General features: G+C 52.0%; 1 protein-coding gene across 3 annotated transcripts; it reads right to left on the minus strand.

Moving 5' to 3' along the window:
- Positions 1 to 6: 6 nt before the first annotated feature.
- Positions 7 to 11,559, minus strand: LOC110489159 (myelin proteolipid protein). 3 transcript variants are annotated; one of them, XM_036943356.2, is made up of 7 exons: positions 11,406 to 11,556; positions 9,655 to 9,841; positions 5,974 to 6,130; positions 4,857 to 5,028; positions 4,086 to 4,159; positions 3,389 to 3,454; positions 7 to 893 (listed from the first exon to the last, which is right to left on the minus strand). In XM_036943356.2, exons 1-7 carry the CDS (start codon positions 11,407 to 11,409, stop codon positions 717 to 719), a joined length of 837 nt encoding a protein of 278 aa, XP_036799251.2. In that variant the 5' UTR covers positions 11,410 to 11,556; the 3' UTR covers positions 7 to 716. The 3 variants fall into 3 exon arrangements, with proteins under 3 accessions (XP_036799251.2, XP_036799252.2, XP_090054933.1); XM_036943357.2 differs by lacking the exon at positions 7 to 893 and adding an exon at positions 1,183 to 2,867 and having other exon boundaries at positions 11,406 to 11,559; XM_090198807.1 differs by lacking the exons at positions 7 to 893; positions 11,406 to 11,556 and adding an exon at positions 1,183 to 2,867 and having other exon boundaries at positions 9,655 to 9,857.
- Between the last annotated feature and the right edge of the window lie 688 nt (positions 11,560 to 12,247).

The following is a 12,247-nucleotide window of genomic DNA, read 5'->3' on the forward strand; positions in this document are numbered from 1 at the left end:
GGATAGTCACAGTAAACACATCTTTATTTACCTTGATTTGGCCAAAAGAAAAGCAAAACACATGAAAGGTTATATATCAAATTCATCCCTTCAGAGAAAGAAACTAAATATAAAAGCAGGGCCCTAATAGGGTTGTTTTGTCCAACATATCGCCACTGTGTACAACTCAAAGTCTAACTGGGAATTTAAACTGGAACGCAAGTCATGTAAAACCTACAAAATGAACACACTTAACTTCATAGGACTTCAGAGCCCATGTGTGGGCTAGTGTCAGATAATCTGTACATAAAGAATATATTTTAACATGGAATAATATCCTGACAATGGGCCTGGTTCTAGAACAGCTAGCTAGGTCAAAAGCAGGAGAAAGTAGAAGTATACTCTGCAGGAATCTCAACAGCTCTCCAAACTAAACCACCCACTGGGATAAGACAATAATAACGTGAGTGGGTTTAAAGACTAAGGATGTAAACCAAATAATTGTATTCAATATTAGGGAGGAACCTTTCACGGGACAGTTTCCCAGACTCAGATTAGTAGGTTTAGTTCTGGATTAAAAAGCATGCTCAATGGAGATTCTCCACTGAAACTGCTTTTAAATCCAGGATTAGGTTTAAATCTGGGTACAGGAAACAGGTCACTTCAAGTTTAGGGAGTCAGCTCCAACTGATCGTTCTCAGGGGTTACCATGGAGGATTGGAAGGGGAGGGGGGGGGTCAGTCAGGAGGTAGACTATCAGATATGATGTGGGGGGCGTAAGGGGAGCGCAGTGTCCCTCCTATGTCCTTCTGCAGTCTACCGTACAGCTCATAGCTTTTCCTCTGGTCTTTCTCCTGCCTCCTCTCTTCCTTTAGGGCCACCTGTCTGACTGCCAGCTGGAGGCAGCAGTGGATCTGTGGGGGAAGAGAAACAGCCCCAGGATGACATGGCCTTCAGTAGCATCAAGGCACAAAAACAGGCTTTTCTCACAACACATTTACTGATAGAGGTGTAACAGAGTTGGTTCAGTGAGCTACGTTTGTGCGATGAGCAGCCTAGTTTCCCGTGGCAGACTTGACATAAATGTTAATAAATAAAATGCCCCATCGAGGAGCTGGCAGGACACACATGGTAGTAGCCTTAAGAGTAGCATGGACATCATGGGTTCGATACCCGGTCGTAACGAAAAGAGAGAATAACTTCTTTTAAAAAAAGTAGAGGACATCTTTTATTACCAAACCAACAGTTTTCATAAGACACAAATAAACAACCAGCTGTCAATTCACAAAACCAACCATCCAATTGGATAACCTACACTCACAGTATGTTACAAGATATGTTGTTAGTTAAAGAAGCCGTCTTTTGTTTAAAGCTAAGTAAATTGGAATTAAGATTAGTACATTTATCTACAGTAAGTAGTGGGGTGTTATACAATAACTACTCATATTTTCTAGACAGCTACAGAGACCAAACTGCATCGTTTGGCCTCTATAACGGAACCTCATCTCTTGCAAACGATACCATCAATACCGCCAGAAGGGAGAGCAATACTAAAATCACCTCACTGTGGTGCCAATCAGAGTAAAGCATCTTAAGAGAGGTTTTAATCTTCTAAATAACATAAAAAAGGTTGCTAAAAAAATAAGCAGCTGTAACAACTTTACCATCTTAACATTAAAAGACAGAGAAATGAAGGACTTCTCTACATCTGTTCCAACCAGAAGTCTGACACAAAAGCACTAAAAATGCTGTCCCTTTTCTCAGATGAGATATCCCCAAATTCAAACAAACATTAACCTTTTTCTTTCCAAGTCCCTTCACAGGGTCCATCACCTCCAACAGATGGGGTGTCGTGCAGCAGTGGGTTCGTCACAGCAGGGTTGTATTCAGGCCATTGAGAGATGACTTCAGCCTTTTTCCCTGTCTTTGTCATGAAGACATTCTCCCAAAGACATTCAATATGACCCTTGCCACAGACTAAGGTCCTTATAGTAACAAAGGGGCCTTGTCACACAGACCCCCCCCCCCCTCCCGTTCCACCTCCCACCCGGGGGCCCGGGCAGGTGGACCCTAGGAACCCCCTCTGATTGGTTAGTTTTCTAAGAAGTTCTAAGGGGGGCGGCCTCCATTGTTGAGGCCTTTCTGCTGCCCGTGAGAAAAGGACCTGAGGTCAGAGAGAAGAACTGCAAATGCACACTTGTCTGGCACCATGGCAACCAGATGTGAGGGATGGTACCCATAGTAACAGATTAGAATCCCATAGCCTAAACTAGGCAAGTAGTCCCTAACCATGAGAGTCAGTGTGACATTTATAACTGAAGATATTTGTCAAATATACATTTTGTTATGTTACCAAAATTATTAGTTAGGTTTTACATGTGATTTATTTTTAAAAATAAGGAAAGATAAAACATGGGAGGTGTATATGCCATGTACACTCACCTCAGTATATGAAGAAGATTACATCAATCTTTACAAACATTTGGTGACACACAACAAAAATACACATGGAGAATAACAGAAACACAGAACTTGAAGACGGCTTCAGAGCAAACTAAACGTAACATGAAAAAGACTGACAAAGCAGTAGAAAAAGGTAGTATACGTCTGGGTTTCTCAACAACACATCCACTAAACCACCCGTTGTGCAATGAGGACAGTACAGGGAAAGGCTGATGGGTCTTGAAGGGGAAATGGACAGAATAGGATTCGCTCAAGGTATCGATCACTGGTGGTGGTGAAGATAGGTAAGAGGGGTGTTAGGGAGTCATAGTGTCCCCTCTGGGTGTCTCTGTCGGATGGAGAGTCTAACACCGTGTTCCTACACCCTTTCTCCCCAGGTACCGCAGCAACGCAAAGTTATAGGTGGTGGACACCATGTAGGTGAGCTAGAGAGAGAGAGACACAGAGAGAGAGAGAGAGACACAGAGAGATAGAGACACAGAGAGAGAGAGACACAGAGAGAGAGAGACAGAGAGCGAGAAAGAGAAAGAAAGAGAAAGAAAGAGAGAGAAAGAAAGAGAATGAAAGGAGAGCATTGAAGAAAAGGAAAGAGAAAAATACAGAATTGAGCACCATTTCACACTTATTATGTTCCTCAAGTTCCATGACAATCTCAGTGTAATGCTGAAAATCTACAGTAGGCTACATTAACAGTGTACTGATATGGCAATGTAACTATGGGATCTTCCCAGCAGGAAAAGTACCAGCCGTTATGACGTTATTACAGTGTTTCTATGATCAGAATCAGCTGAGAAGTGAAAGAACAGAGAGCTACAGTGAGACTCATCAGCCATGGAGGCCTGCCATTCCTGAACACCTACACTGACTATGTCACATGGGACACAACTCTATTGTAAGGCTGTAGCCAATCTGCTCCCAGTTAAGAGATTAGGGCAGGGTCACTCACCAGCGCCAAGAGTGTGATGCCAGCCCCGGCAAACGTTGCGATGTACAGGTCGTAGGTCAGACGGAACTGTAAAATAACAAAATCAGAGATGAGTCAAAGTAACCATGTGTCAATTCTAGACACACGTCGACGCTCTAGACACGCGGCGACGCTCTAGACACGCGGCGACGCCCTAGACACGCGGCGACGCCCTAGACACGCGGCGACGCCCTAGACACGCGGCGACGCCCTAGACACGCGGCGACGCCCTAGACACGCGGCGACGCCCTAGACACGCGGCGACGCCCTAGACACGCGGCGACGCCCTAGACACGCGGCGACGCCCTAGACACGCGGCGACGCCCTAGACACGCGGCGACGCCCTAGACACGCGGCGACGCCCTAGACACGCGGCGACGCTCTAGACACGCGCCGACGCTCTAGACACGCGCCGACGCTCTAGACACGCGGCGACGCTCTAGACACGCGGCGACGCCCTAGACACGCGGCGACGCTCTAGACACACGCGGCGACGCTCTAGACACACGCGCCGACGCTCTAGACACACGCGCCGACGCTCTAGACACGCGCCGACGCTCTAGACACGCGCCGACGCTCTAGACACACGCCGACGCTCTAGACACACGGCGACATTCTAGACACACTTTATTTCCTTGTGTCTGCCAAGTCTCATCATGAGAGAAACTGTATGACTGACCTCTCTGGTTGTGCAGACAGTGGATAGTGTCATTCCACAAGCCTTGCCTGGCAACGCATTCCATGGTAGAAGCCCTGAAAGAAATGGAAAAAATACTTCTGATTCTCTGCTGTCAATTTTCAGCTTCTGTAGTTGGAAACGTCACTCCAGATTTCCAGAGTAGATTTTAATGAATTGAGCACTCGGAATCTACATGAATGATTAGGTCATATAGAGAACTACAGTGAGGGAAGGTTTACATATAGATGATTAGGTCGTATAGAGAACTACAGTGAGGGAAGGTCTACATATAGATGATTAGGTCATATAGAGAACTACAGTGAGGGAAGGTCTACATATAGATGATTAGGTCGTATAGAGAACTACAGTGAGGGAAGGTTTACATATAGATGATTAGGTCGTATAGAGAACTACAGTGAGGGAAGGTTTACATATAGATGAGTAGGTCATATAGAGAACTACAGTGAGGGAAGGTCTACATATAGATGATTAGGTCGTATAGAGAACTACAGTGAGGTCAGGTTTACATATAGATGATTAGGTCATATAGAGAACTACAGTGAGGTCAGGTCTACATATAGATGATTAGGTCATATAGAGAACTACAGTGAGGTCAGGTTTACATATAGATGATTAGGTCATATAGAGAACTACAGTGAGGTCTACATATAGATGATTAGGTCATATAGAGAACTACAGTGAGGGAAGGTCTACATATAGATGATTAGGTCGTATAGAGAACTACAGTGAGGGAAGGTTTGATGTCCTTACCGTACTGCCTGGCGTCAATACAGAGCTGGTTGATGCTAGCTGGGTTCTTCTCAGTCAGGACGGTGATGGTGTGGCAGGTAGTGTCCATGTTGTAGAAGAAGTAGACAGGCAAGGCAGAGAAGGCAAACACCAATAGCCACACCACCACCAGCAGGTACGTTATCAATATAAACTGGAGATGAAGGGAGAGAGAGATGGATGTTTATGAATCATAACAGGCCAAAAATGAATCCGTTTTGTTGAGCGCTCATCTCCACCCTCAAACTGACCCTCACTCTCTTACCTCAGGCCTCACTCTCTTACCTCAGCCCTCACTCTCTTACCTCAGCCCTCACTCTCTTACCTCCATCCCACTAGCCTCAGCCCCCACTCTACCTTCACCCCACCCTGTTACCGTCACACCTCCACCCTGATACCCTCACACCTCCACCCCACCCCGTTACCCTCACACCTCCACCCCACCCTGTTACCCTCACACCTCCACCCCACCTTGTTACCCTCACACCTCCACCCCACCCTGTTACCCTCACACCTCCACCCCACCCTGTTACCCTCACTCCTCCACCCTGTTACCGTCACACCCCACCCTGTTACCCTCACACCTCCACCCCACCCTGTTACCCTCACTCCCCCACCCTGTTACCTCCACCCCACCCTGTTACCCTCACTCCCCCACCCTGTTACCGTCACACCCCCACCCTGATACCCTCACACCTCCACCCTGTTACCCTGTTACCCTCACACCTCCACCCCACCCTGTTACCCTCACACCTCCACCCCACCCTGTTACCCTCACACCTCCACCCCACCTTGTTACCCTCACTCCTCCACCCTGTTACCGTCACACCCCCACCCTGTTACCCTCACACCTCCACCCCACCCTGTTACCCTCACACCTCCACCCCACCCTGTTACCCTCACACCTCCACCCCACCCTGTTACCCTCACACCTCCACCCCACCCTGTTACCCTCACTCCTCCACCCTGTTACCGTCACACCCCCACCCTGTTACCCTCACACCTCCACCCCACCCTGTTACCCTCACTCCCCCACCCTGTTACCGTCACACCCCCACCCTGTTACCCTCACACCTCCACCATTCCCCCACTCTCTCACCGTGCTACTAAGACATCGTCCACACAGGGTGCTCCTGAACTCTCCGAAGGTCTGCTTGGTGGCGCTGGTGGTGTAGAATCCCTCCGCCAGCAGTATGATGCAGTAGAGGAAGAAGAATGAAGCCAAGAAATAGATAACATACTGGAAGTACTGGATACTATGTAGAAAGAGAAGGAAGTACAGGAGGGAGAACCGAGAGGCGGAGGGGGAGAACAGAGAGGCGGAGGGGCAGAACAGAGAGGCAGCAGGGCAGGGGGGAGAACAGAGAGGCAGCAGGGCAGGGGGGAGAACAGAGAGGCAGAACAGAGAGGCAGAGGGGCAGGGGGGAGAACAGAGAGGCGGAGGGGCAGAACAGAGAGGCAGGGGGAAGAACAGAGAGGCAGAGGGCAGAACAGAGAAGCAGCAGGGCAGGGGGGAGAACAGAGAGGCAGAGGGGCAGGGGGGAGAACAGAGAGGCAGAGGGGCAGAACAGAAAGGCAGAGGGGCAGGGGGGAGAACAGAGAGGCAGAGGGGCAGAACAGAGAGGCAGAGGGGCAGGGGGGAGAACAGAGAGGCAGAGGGGCAGAACAGAGAGGCAGAGGGGCAGGGGGGAGAACAGAGAGGCAGAGGGGCAGAACAGAGAGGCAGAGGGGCAGGGGGGAGAACAGAGAGGCAGAGGGGCAGGGGGGAGAACAGAGAGGCGGAGGGGCAGAACAGAGAGGCGGAGGGGCAGGGGGGAGAACAGAGAGGCGGCGGGGCAGGGGGGAGAACAGAGAGGCGGAGGGGCAGGGGGGAGAACAGAGAGGCGGAGGGGCAGGGGGGAGAACAGAGAGGCGGAGGGGCAGGGGGGAGAACAGAGAAGCGGAGGGGCAGGGGGGAGAACAGAGAGGCGGAGGGGCAGGGGGGAGAACAGAGAGGCGGAGGGGCAGGGGGGAGAACAGAGAGGCGGAGGGGCAGGGGGGAGAACAGAGAGGCGGAGGGAGAACAGAGAGGCGGTGGGAGAACAGAGAGGCGGAGGGGCAGGGGGGAGAACAGAGAGGCGGAGGGGCAGAACAGAGAGGCGGAGGGGCAGAACAGAGAGGCGGAGGGGCAGAACAGAGAGGCGGAGGGGCAGGGGGGAGAACAGAGGCAGGGGGGAGAACAGAGAGGCAGGGGGGAGAACAGAGAGGCAGGGGGGAGAACAGAGAGGCAGGGGGGAGAACAGAGAGGCAGGGGGGAGAACAGAGAGGCAGCGGGGAGAACAGAGAGGCAGCGGGGAGAACAGAGAGGCAGCGGGGAGAACAGAGAGGCAGCGGGGAGAACAGAGAGGCAGCAGGGCAGGGGGGAGAACAGAGAGGCGGAGGGGCAGGGGTGAGAACAGAGAGGCAGAGGGGCAGGGGGGAGAACAGAGAGGCAGCGGGGCAGGGGGGAGAGAGGCAGCGGGGCAGGGGGGAGAACAGAGAGGCAGCGGGGCAGGAGGGAGAGAGGCAGAGGGGCAGGAGGGAGAACAGAGAGGCAGCGGGGCAGGGTGGAGAACAGAGAGGCAGAGGGGCAGAACAGAGAGGCGGAGGGGCAGGGGGGAGAACAGAGAGGCAGAACAGAGAGGCGGAGGGGCAGGGGGGAGAACAGAGAGGCGGAGGGGCAGAACAGAGAGGCGGAGGGAGAACAGAGAGGCGGAGGGAGAACAGAGAGGCGGAGGGAGAACAGAGAGGCGGAGGGAGAACAGAGAGGCGGAGGGAGAACAGAGAGGCGGAGGGAGAACAGAGAGGCGGAGGGAGAACAGAGAGGCGGAGGGAGAACAGAGAGGCGGAGGGGCAGAACAGAGAGGCAGCGGGGCAGGGGGGAGAGAGGCAGAGGGGCAGGGGGGAGAACAGAGAGGCAGCGGGGCAGGGTGGAGAACAGAGAGGTGGCGGGGCAGGGGGGAGAACAGAGAGGCAGAACAGAGAGGCGGAGGGGCAGGGGGGAGAACAGAGAGGCGGAGGGGCAGAACAGAGAGGCAGAGGGAGAACAGAGAGGCGGAGGGGCAGGGGGGAGAACAGAGAGGCGGAGGGAGAACAGAGAGGCGGAGGGAGAACAGAGAGGCGGAGGGAGAACAGAGAGGCGGAGGGAGAACAGAGAGGCGGAGGGGCAGGGGGCAGAACAGAGAGGCAGCGGGGCAGGGGGGAGAGAGGCAGAGGGGCAGGGGGGAGAACAGAGAGGCAGCGGGGCAGGGTGGAGAACAGAGAGGCAGAGGGGCAGGGGGCAGAACAGAGAGGCAGCAGGGCAGGGGGCAGAACAGAGAGGCAGAGGGGCAGGGGGGAGAACAGAGAGGCAGCAGGGCAGGGGGCAGAACAGAGAGGCAGAGGGGCAGGGGGCAGAACAGAGAGGCAGCAGGGCAGGGGGCAGAACAGAGAGGCAGAGGGGCAGGGGGGAGAACAGAGAGGCGGAGGGGCAGAACAGAGAGGCGGAGGGGCAGAACAGAGAGGCGGAGGGGCAGAACAGAGAGGCGGAGGGGCAGAACAGAGAGGCGGAGGGGCAGGGGGGAGAACAGAGAGGCGGAGGGGCAGGGGGGAGAACAGAGAGGCAGAACAGAGAGGCGGAGGGGCAGGGGGCAGAACAGAGAGGCAGCAGGGCAGGGGGCAGAACAGAGAGGCAGAGGGGCAGAACAGAGAGGCAGAGGGGCAGGGGGGAGAACAGAGAGGCAGAACAGAGAGGCAGAGGGGCAGGGGGGAGAACAGAGAGGCAGAACAGAGAGGCGGAGGGGCAGGGGGGAGAACAGAGAGGCGGAGGGGCAGAACAGAGAGGCGGAGGGGCAGGGGGGAGAACAGAGAGGCAGAACAGAGAGGCGGAGGGGCAGGGGGGAGAACAGAGAGGCAGAGGGGCAGGGGGGAGAACAGAGAGGCAGAACAGAGAGGCGGAGGGGCAGGGGGGAGAACAGAGAGGCAGAACAGAGAGGCGGAGGGGCAGGGGGGAGAACAGAGAGGCAGAACAGAGAGGCAGAGGGGCAGGGGGGAGAACAGAGAGGCGGCGGGGGAGAACAGAGAGGCGGAGGGGCAGGGGGGAGAACAGAGAGGCAGAACAGAGAGGCGGAGGGGCAGGGGGCAGAACAGAGAGGCGGAGGGGCAGGGGGCAGAACAGAGAGGCAGCAGGGCAGGGGGCAGAACAGAGAGGCAGAGGGGCAGGGTGGAGAACAGAGAGGCAGAGGGGCAGGGTGGAGAACAGAGAGGCAGAGGGGCAGAACAAAGAGGCGGAGGGGCAGGGGGGAGAACAGAGAGGCAGAACAGAGAGGCGGAGGGGCAGGGGGCAGAACAGAGAGGCAGAACAGAGAGGCGGAGGGGCAGGGGGCAGAACAGAGAGGCAGCAGGGCAGGGGGCAGAACAGAGAGGCGGAGGGGGAGAACAGAGAGGCGGAGGGGCAGAACAGAGAGGCGGAGGGGCAGGGGGCAGAACAGAGAGGCAGCAGGGCAGGGGGCAGAACAGAGAGGCGGAGGGGGAGAACAGAGAGGCGGAGGGGCAGAACAGAGAGGCGGAGGGGCAGGGGGGAGAACAGAGAGGCGGAGGGGCAGGGGGGAGAAGAGGAGGGAAAAAAGTATCACAACACATCAGTACAGAGGTCAGTAGGTCTACCATTTAGTTGAAAATAGTTATACAGCAGACCTAGGGGACATCTAAACCAGAGGTGGCCAATCCTGGTCCTGGGGGGGGGGGGGGGGGGGGGTAAAGCAATAGCCTTTGAGCCACTCACAGGTAGGCCAGGGTACTGTAGTCCTGTAGGTTACGGGCGAAGTATCTCTCGATGAGTCTCTCCATCTCAGTGAGGGCCTGGTGACCACAGCCACAGAACAGAGCTATCCCAGAGAAACACAGCAGAGTGGCCACCAGGGAGCAATATGGTACTCCTCCCAGGCACTTCATACAGCAGTCATAACAACCTATAGGACAGGACATAACGACATAGGGGTTAATGTAGGGTTACGTATGGGTTACCTGTAGAGAAGCATAGGGCAATCCTCCCAGGCACTTACTACAGCAGTCACAACAACAAAGACAGGCTATAACACCACCAGGAGAGTGTTAATGAACATAACGCCACTACATGGATGGATAAACAACAGCTGTACACTGGAAGGATCTGGCTACCGTTATTACACTATTCAGCTGTGGTCGTAAAATAGCTCATCCCTGAGTTACTCCGAGGCCTTGGACTGTTCTGTTTTCTATGCACAGTAGTGTTTGGTCTGTCTGCTAGATACGGGGCATTCTTCCCCAGAGTCATGTGCTGTGAATGGGCCGTTAGGACGTGAGGATCTGTCCGTTTGTCCCAACACTAACCCCAGCTCACACCATGGAGACAGTGAGAAAATATGGAGGACAGCAAAAGAGAGACGAAGAAGAGAGAGGCTGCTTGTGTGACTACAGAGACAATGTTCTTTGTCCCGGTGCAGTGTGGGAAGACAAGGGCCACCAATGTCAAGCAAACAATAGCCAGAGCCACCTCCAGCACCCCCACTGGGGTTTATAGGAGCAGAAGGAGGCTTGTGACAACCAGAGGGATATCCAATAGTCTGAGGTGGAAGTGGGGAAAGATCTCAGAAGACTGGCTGGAGCTGGTACAATTATAACAGATGGCAGGAAGAGGAAGCACACACATGCACTCGGCGATTCCAGGGTTGTGTGTGTGAGCCAGAGATCAGACCGTCTTCCAGGTTGCATAACAACACCAGTTTGGAAATGAGTTTTAAACCAATTAAAAAGTTTGCCAATGAAAGAACACTGACTAACCGCCAGCACATGCAGTGATAACCAACACTTGATAATCAACACTTTACTTTTATCGTCTCAATACTTATGTTCAAGCGATTCTGTTATTTTGACAAAATAGCAGCACTTCTCAGTACACAGAGGAAGGAAAATAGCATAGTCACCCAGCAACAGGTGCAGGGGTTCTCACTCTAGTTTAAACAGTTTCACTTGTCTCTATTTACACTGTTCTGACCTCAAAAGGCCCTCAACAATCCGAATAAACATACGGACCTATTAGGAACCTCAATTAACTTCTCAGTTACATCACAGCACAGTATGCCCGAGGAAGCAAGTTTAACATTTTTAGGAACCGAAGCCCATTTTGTTCAACTTGTTGCAAAGTAGCCTATAATTAACTCACCTGCTACTTTCCTCAAACAAATACTACTTAAAACGCGGTATTTCGGTAAAAAAAAAAAAGAAGAAGAAATTGTAAGTGAAAGCAAACGCGACAAAGCACTTCTGAAAAGTAGGCCAGTATGTGTGCCTCTAGAAGCGTTACATTAATTACATAGTACTGGCATCACCAGTGAGTATAGGCAATCTTACCCTTCCATGCCAGCCATTGCCTAATAGTATATGTTATAATGTGAAAATCATTAAAAGAATACCAAAGAAAACGTATAGTTTGTTTGTGGTTGGTTGGCTATAAATAGCCTATTAGAGGTACCTTAACAAACGTAGATAACTTACCCATGTTGTCTCTGGTAGGATGTGCGCTCAACAGAGGCGTTCTGTGCTGTTCGGATGATATTATGCACGACTTGTGCTCAGTCCCCAAAACATCAACCTCAACTCGCTCTCTCTTCAACAAAGAACAGACTGACCCGTTGATGGCTGACGGTCGAATCTTAAAGGAACAAGGTCGCTTTTCAATGGACTACTGTTCAAGACGGAGGATAATGAAGGAGGGCTATGAGGGGCTATACATGCCGTATTGTCAATTGTAACATGTAATATTCAACTAATAACTGATAAGGAAATGTAGCAATTTGGAAAAATGTACTTCAGTTCATTGTTGGTCAGCAGCACCATGTGTATTTGCATATCATTTGGTTGCATCTCCAAGATTTCTTGTCAGAAAAGGTTCCATGTTATTTTTCTTCATGTTTCTCTTTCTTTCTATTTTTCTTTCTGTCTTTTTCTTTATTTTTCTCTTTCCTTCTCTCTTTCCTTTTCTTTCTTTCTTTCTCTCTTCAACCGATTGTTGCCCGTCCAGCATCACTACTCTGGATGGTTCTGACTTATGGTTCTGGACAACTATAAATACCTAGGTGTCTGGATAGACTACAAACTCTCCTTCCAGACTCACATTACGCATCTCTAATCCAAAATAAATTCTAGAATCAGCGTACTATTTTGCAACAAGCCTCCTTCACTCATGCTGCCAAATATACCCTCGTAAAACTGACTATCCTACTGATCCTTGACTTCGGCAATGTCATTTACAAAATAGCCTCCAACACTCTACTCAACAAACTGGATGTAGTCTATCACAGTGCCGTCCGTTTTGTCACCAAAGCCCCATATACTAA

Source organism: Oncorhynchus mykiss, chromosome 14 (genome assembly GCF_057628025.1).
Source record: "Oncorhynchus mykiss isolate SJ-2025 chromosome 14, ASM5762802v1, whole genome shotgun sequence".
In the NCBI taxonomy this organism is placed as follows: domain Eukaryota; kingdom Metazoa; phylum Chordata; class Actinopteri; order Salmoniformes; family Salmonidae; genus Oncorhynchus; species Oncorhynchus mykiss.

What these genes read in the sequence shown, in the direction of transcription:
- LOC110489159 (XM_036943356.2), bottom strand. An exon ending in TATTGACGCCAGGCAGTACG is followed by an intron (nt 4,160 to 4,856) that starts GTAAGGACATCA and finishes CATTTCTTTCAG; the next exon opens with GGCTTCTACCATGGAATGCG. An exon ending in CTGTCTGCACAACCAGAGAG is followed by an intron (nt 3,455 to 4,085) that starts GTCAGTCATACA and finishes GTTATTTTACAG; the next exon opens with TTCCGTCTGACCTACGACCT.